Below are 6,874 nucleotides of genomic sequence, written 5' to 3'. Positions count from 1 at the left end.
TATCTGTACATTGTCATAAAGTTTAATAGAAGGACACATTAGAGATGGTACATGTTTAATTCAAGAAACTGCTAGTGCATAAAGAGATAGGTACAACACTCCCCCTCCCCCTCCCCCCCAAATTTTGTTATTAGTGCTGAAAACATTGCTGAGCTATTAGAATTGGAAATTTGATACTGCCTAGGTATGGTAGATCACTGACATTTCTTATCCAGCTGTGGAAATTCCTTCTGCACTGTCATCAGGTACAACAAAAGGTCAAGCAAGGTCCCAACAATCCCTGGGCTTTTAAATACACAAATGAATGTCAGAAAATAACAAAGATATCAATACTGTCCAGCTAAAAGACTTCCATGAAATCTTGTACAAATGCTACTCAGACCTTTTGCAGGAGACATTTTGAGCAAGTCTCAAATTCTCTTCCACTGTAACATCAGCCCAGAGAAACCTTTCGTTATTGGTTCCACAGCTGGATGAAGTCTTATCTAAACAGCAAGAAATGGTTATTCACTTTCTGTAGGAATATCTGTATTAAGATTGCAAGACTACAGATAGCTACAACACATTTGGTGAACTGACTGCCTAACTTGTTACATCTGTGAGCCAAAATTCACTTTTTAATAAAGTATCTAGATGTACATTTAAACAACAGACCAACATGGTTCCAAAGAATTCTTTACAGCTGTGTTTATGTGCATTTAAAATTGCCTATATGTGTGTTTCTGCATTGTGTTTACATAAGAGACTGGTTTGGATTGACAGTCAAATATACTCCAGTTTTGTAAAAAGCCTAAAAATGACTTAAATTGGTTAATCATTCAAGTCTGTATATACTGTCATAATGATGATATGGATGTAATGGGGATCTGGACAGGATTAATGTGAGTGTAGTCATTAAAAAAAAGTAAGAAAAAATGCTTTACTTGGTACAGTATCTGATATTCAAGTGTTAACAACTTGACCCATTTTTAAAAAAGTTTCATCCACTGAAGACTGTATAAATGTAGAATTAAAGAAAATTAACTGAAGACAATCCAAAACTGGTAAATTTTTGTATTTTTCAAAATAAAAGTTGTGCAGGTACGAATGTGAACACAAAAAACTGCCCAAGTAGGCCCTTGAGTTCTTCAAGACATTAGTTTTGTTTTTTTTTTTTTATGGTTAACTTTGAAACACTAGACCAAGAGGATTCCTGACATTATAGCACACACTTTCCCCCCTCCCCCTCCCCCAGTATCAATGTAAGACAACTATTTCTAATAACTGATTTATTGGTTTCAAAAAAATCATTCACTGATGCAAAATCTTGATGAAAAGAAATTCAATTTACAAAAAGGTTCCAAAAATAGTTTTTAAAACGGGGCATGTCTTATGTAAAATTCTTCATTTCTTTCATTTTCACTATTTTATTTGATCACTTTTCAGAACAATATTATTTATTCACTTTGTGTTTCAAACACATGTAAGAAGGAAATTACAGGTTTCCTCCACCCACATTTGGGCTGTCACTGATATGCCTGGAGGCAATTCTGGCAGAACCTCAGTTGCTGCTGTCATTGTACCACACTGTATTTACCACTAACTGGAAATAGGATGTAGATGATAGCATCAATAGCAACAATACTACAGGTAACTGATGATCCCCCCCCACCCCAATAATTTCAAAGTTCACTATACTACAACTTCTCTTGTGACTTCTCTCAAAGGAAAAACAAAAAAACAAAAAACGAGAGTTTCTAGGGCGTTGTTTAAAAAAATATAAAGTGGCGCTGCAGAGCTAGGATCTTTTCAAAGATGGCAGTGCCATGCTGTATACACCACAATCAATTATAATTGCCTTCCATCACTGAAATTGTACATTATGTAATCAACTAAAGCATGCAGCTTTGTAATCTTACAACTGATCACGTGAACAGTGGTCGTTTGCCTTTTTAAAACACACCAAAAAAACCCAACCCCCCCTCAAAAAAAAACAAAAAACCACCAACAACAACAACAAAAACCACACACACACCACGCAATACAATCCCAGAAATCCCTAACTCAGCAGCGCCTCTCAGACAAATCACCCTATGGCCCAAGAATTGAACTTTAAGAAGTAAAGAGAAATTCAGTAGACTTTGTCTACTTTTTTATTACTATACAAGGACAATGTTTTGATGTGAACCCCTTTGTTATTTCCTATAGTGATATCCCCACTTAACCATCTTGTCCCTTCTATTTGCTTTCCTTCTCAATCACAATGCCTCCTTTTTGATTAAAGAAAGGGGCCAGGAATAAGGAATAACAGACAGTAAGGCGATCTTACAATGTCAGAAAATGTATTTGGCTTTTTTTTCTTTTTAAAACAAGTGCATACAAATACAGCTAGAAGCATTTCTGGTTTGCCAAGTGCTCTAAAAAAGCAGCGCAAGTCACAGCCTACATTAAACAGTAACTGTCACCAGGATAATAAAGCACAAAGATCTGCTAATAACGTTAACAAAAGAGGAAAATGCCTCTATAAGTACATACCTTTTGTCGTCAAAAAAAATATAGAAACACAATGTATTCAAAAAAAATCAAAATTATACAGCCATGTTTATGAAGTCTACATTTCCCTTGTCTTGGATATATATATATAGAGAGAGATATATACACAATTCAAGCAGTTTTAGATAAGGGTGATCATTGGGTTTTTCTGAAACTGGAAAAGTCACGAGTCTCTTTCTTTTTTCACTTTCACATCTCCAGCAAGAATGGTCGCAATTTCCCCCTGCATAAAGGCCCAAGGGACATTGGAGCCCACCAGAGGGCATTTCTCCCCACTGGGACAATAGACCTCTCCACTAGCTCCCTGCTGTTTGATGCTTTGTCTGGAGCAAGGAAAGCAAAACTTGTGCGAAGGAACCGAAGGGCACTGCACGAAGTGGGTGTCCTCAAGACGCTCGTGGCACAGGGTGCAACACAGCGGGGCACTAGCCGCCAGAGAGGAGTCCGGGAGGCTGGCGGGGTGTACTGGTTCCAGTCCCCCTGTGCTGGACCCCTGGTTCCCCACTTCTCTGGGGCCCAGCCTTCTTTGGTTCATAGAGGATGGAGAAGGTGGACTGTTGCTATTCCTCCTGGTAGTGGAGTGAACTTGGTTGGCATCTTTGGAGGCGTGATTGCCCCCTGCATTGTCTGCTACTAAGATCAGAGCTGCCATGGGGGACTGACCATTCTGAGCCGCTTCTGGCGGTGTGGTCCGGTTGGAATGAGGTGAGACAGTGGGTGGTGGAGACACAAACGGTGTGGGAGTCATGGGGATTTTCATCCCTTCAGTTTGGGTTGTTAACCATGACTGTGCCTCTCCATTGATCTTAGGAGGACCAACTTCACCTTCTGGTTCTGGGGAAGGTTTCCTCTTCCTCGCTGTACGAGCCACTGGGAACAAAAAGAAGTAAAGAAAAAAAGGGGGGAAAGGATAAATATGCATTTGGAGTGATCCTTTGAGTCAGGGTTCAGAAAAACCCCACAACCAAATCGTAGGTGTGAGCATATGCTGTTTTAAAGTGTCTAACAGGAATACTGATGTGAAAAAAAGGATATGGCCACAAAAGGGAATTTATTTAAAATACATGTACATAAAATTACACACCAGAACATGAAGTACCCTTGCTTGTCTCTTTAAAATTGTATCTAGGAAATGTTATAAAATCGACCCATGCATGTACACCAGAGTGGATAGTGCATCTGACTAAATACATGCATGCTGAACAGGTTAAAAGGTGACTAGGGCCTTCATAACTCCTATCCCAAGAATGTGCTAGGAGAGGAAAACCCTCTGTCAGTGTCTATCAGCCCAGTCTGACTCATCTCTGTTATGCTGCTTCAGCACATGAACACGTTGCCACCTAAGCAATGGTTCCGCCTTATGCAGATCAGGAAGTTGGGTGTTTGTTGTTTCTGGGGGCTGGGGCATGGCGGCAAAGGAAAGCACCCCCCCAAATTCTCTCCCCGCTCGCTCCCCGCCCCCGCCCCCCCCCCAAAAAACGTGCCCTGAGAGCCAGCAAGGTGCGGCCTACCTGCTTTGGCCCCGTTGGCGCCGTTGGCCTCGAAGCCCAGCATCCTGCTGGGGGCCAGGGCCGGCTCCTTCTTGAACTTGCTCTCGAAGGGCCCCGAGTGGCCGTGCTGATGCAGCGCCAGCAGCGTGTCCCGCACGGTCTTAGGCTTGTTGACCCAGTCCTGCTCCCCGGGCCCCCGGCCCTTGCCTCCTCCCTCCCCGCCGAGCTCGGCCGCGCCCGACACCGAGACGGCTGCCGAGGCGGCAGCCAGGTTCTCCGCGGGGCCTCGGTGGCCCGCCTGGGGCTGCTTCTCCTTGGCCGCCTCCCGCGGCTCGTGCTCCGCGCCCGCGCCGCCACCGCCGCCGCCGCCGCCGCTGCTGCTGCCGGACACGGAGCCGGGCCGCTTATGGCCGCCCAGCTCGGCTGGCTGCGCGGGGCCCAGGGCGGCACCGGTGCTGCCGGAGATGGCGGCGAGCGAGGCGGCGGCGGCACGGCTGCTGAGGCTAAGGGCTGCGGGCAGCGGCGTGGCGGAGCCGTTCATCAGCGGCACCAGGGTGGGCGGCACCGCGTGGCCGCGCCGCGGGTTGGGGCTCTGGCGGTTGAGCTCGGGCGGCTCCTCCAGCTTGGAGAAGCCATTGGGCACCAGGATGCCGTTCACTTGCTGCTGCTGCGGCGGGGGCGGGGGCTGCTGCGGCGGCTGCGGGGTCGTGGGCCCGCCCGCAGGCTGGCGGCCCGCTCCGTACTCGGAGCCCAGCCTCGGAGGCGCCCGTTCGGCCGAGGCGGCGGCGGCGGGCGCCAGAGGGTAGCGTTCCAGGCCCTGCGGGGCCCGCGAGGCCGCCTCAGCAGCGGCGGCAGTGCCGTGGCCCAGCTGCTGCTGCTGCTGTTGTTGCAGGAGGATGTCCTTGGTGGAGAGCGGAGGCGGCTTCGAGGCAGCCGCGGCTGCCGAGCCGGGCGGGGAGCGGCCCTCGGGGAAGCAGCCGTGCGCCCGCTTGAGCTGCCGCGCCGTCTCGATGACAAACTCGACCCGGTCGGCGCCCTCGTAGTTGACGCAGCCTCGGCACACAGGCTCGGTGAAGTCCCAGATCATGGCCCAGGGCATGCGGGGCAGATCACACAAGTAACATGATTGCCGCCGGGAAGCGGCCGCCACCGCCACAGCCGCGGTCGACATGTCCGAGGAGGAGCAGGAGGAGGAGGTGGAGGAGGTACTGGTGGTGGAGGAGGAGGAGGCGCCGCCGCCCCCCGCCGGCAACACTCGCACCCTCCCCCCCCTCCAACCCCGCAACTCCCCGACCAGCGGAGGCGGCGGCAGCGGTGGCTGGGGCTGCAGCAGCGGCCGAGGCAAACCCCGGGAAGCCTTGGGCCCTGTGCAGCGCTCCCAATGCAGAAGGGGCGGGGGGCGGGGAGGAAAAGGGTGCAGCCGAGGCGGCAGCAGGTCCCCTCTGCTGGTGCGGGCCGGCCGGGGGCTGTTGCAGGGCGGCTGGGGTTGCAGCAGCAAGGTCCCGGAGTCCGTGCAAGCTGAGGCTGCAGCAGGTCTCCAGACCGGTGCAAACACCGGACGCGCTGGTGCAGGGGAGTGCAGCAGGTCTTCGGGGCCGGTGCTAAGCTAGGAAAAGGGGGTGGGGATGTAGAGGGGGGCGGGGGGAAGGGAGGCGGGTGGGTGATGTGGGGCAGCCGCCGAGGGTAGCTAGCCCGAGTGGCGGTGCATGCCGCACCGAGGTGGCAGAGTCAGCGTGGAGTTACTACGCAGCGCGGCTCGCCGAGTCAGTCGTCCCTCACAACTACAGCTGCTGCTGCTGCCGCCGTCGCCTCCACCACCTACTGCTTCCCCCAGTCGCTGGCGTCACCGCCCAACCCCAGCTACCGCTGCTACTGCCGCCTCTGCCTCTGCCGCTGCCGCTGTTGCTGCTGCTGCCGCTGCCGCTGCTGCTGCTGTTGCTGCTGCTGCCGCCGCGGCTGCTCCACTTCTACAGACTTGATTCTTCGACAGCCTCCGAAGGCGCCTGCGCATTAGGGTCCCCCTCCTTTCTCTCTTGCTGTCTCTCTCTCTCTCTTTTTTTTCCCTCTTTTTTTTTTCTCTCTTTCTCCCTCCCAGTGCTGTGCTCATTGAACTTCTGCCAAGATAACAAGAGCTGCAAGAAGAACCAGCTCCTTGCTCCGAGCGCTGGCTTGTCAGCAGCCGTTGAAGGGGGAGGGAAGCATTTAGGGAGGAGCAGAAAATCTTTCCAATGTGAATGTGATGCAAATGTTGTTGTTTTTCTTTTCCTTCACTCCCCCCCTCCCCACCCGCTCCGTGCAACACCCACTTCACCTTGCTCCCTCTCTATGCTATATTGACATTATCAGCCAGGATATTTTCAAAAGTCCTTTTGGCCCACATAGTGCTTAAAGGGCAATCCACTCCCCCTGCCTCCCAAGCTTTGCCACTTCGGCGTCTGTTAATCACATTAAGGTGGCCGTCTTATTTATGTTTTGGACGGTTTATAGGATCACGTTTTAAACTTATGCAGGATATTTGAACTGTGGGATCAAAACCTCAAAGAAGGCTGCATTATAAATAAGAATATGTTCTGGATTGCATTTATAGAAAATATTTTTACTTTGATTTAGGAAAATGAAACATAACTTTCGCTGACGAAGGACGGGCTTTAAAAAATGCCGATCTATGTTCATATGCTTATGTTTGTTATTTTTTTTATTGGTTTTCATGTGTGTGGGGAGGGAAAAGGAATGCTGTGCAAACAAAATACATTAACGACTCTTTTCTAATGTAACTTGCAGTATTACGGGGAATGAGCAAATATGTTGAGTTCCTCTTTCCAAATAACATTACATTATTTCTCCCATACAGT

General features: G+C 49.8%; 1 protein-coding gene across 1 annotated transcript; it reads right to left on the bottom strand.

The window, feature by feature from the left end:
• IRF2BP2 (interferon regulatory factor 2 binding protein 2) lies at nucleotides 1-5,648 on the bottom strand. The gene is made up of 2 exons (XM_036756055.1): nucleotides 4,044-5,648; nucleotides 1-3,402 (listed from the first exon to the last, which is right to left on the bottom strand). The coding sequence occupies exons 1-2, from the start codon at nucleotides 5,191-5,193 to the stop codon at nucleotides 2,696-2,698; spliced, it is 1,857 nt and encodes a 618-aa protein (XP_036611950.1). The 5' UTR covers nucleotides 5,194-5,648; the 3' UTR covers nucleotides 1-2,695.
• Between the last annotated feature and the right edge of the window lie 1,226 nt (nucleotides 5,649-6,874).

This window comes from Trichosurus vulpecula, chromosome 4 (genome assembly GCF_011100635.1).
Source record: "Trichosurus vulpecula isolate mTriVul1 chromosome 4, mTriVul1.pri, whole genome shotgun sequence".
NCBI classification, from domain to species: Eukaryota; Metazoa; Chordata; class Mammalia; order Diprotodontia; family Phalangeridae; genus Trichosurus; species Trichosurus vulpecula.
The sequence above is the reverse complement of the archived record's forward strand: the minus strand, read 5'-3'. Positions and strand labels throughout refer to the sequence as shown.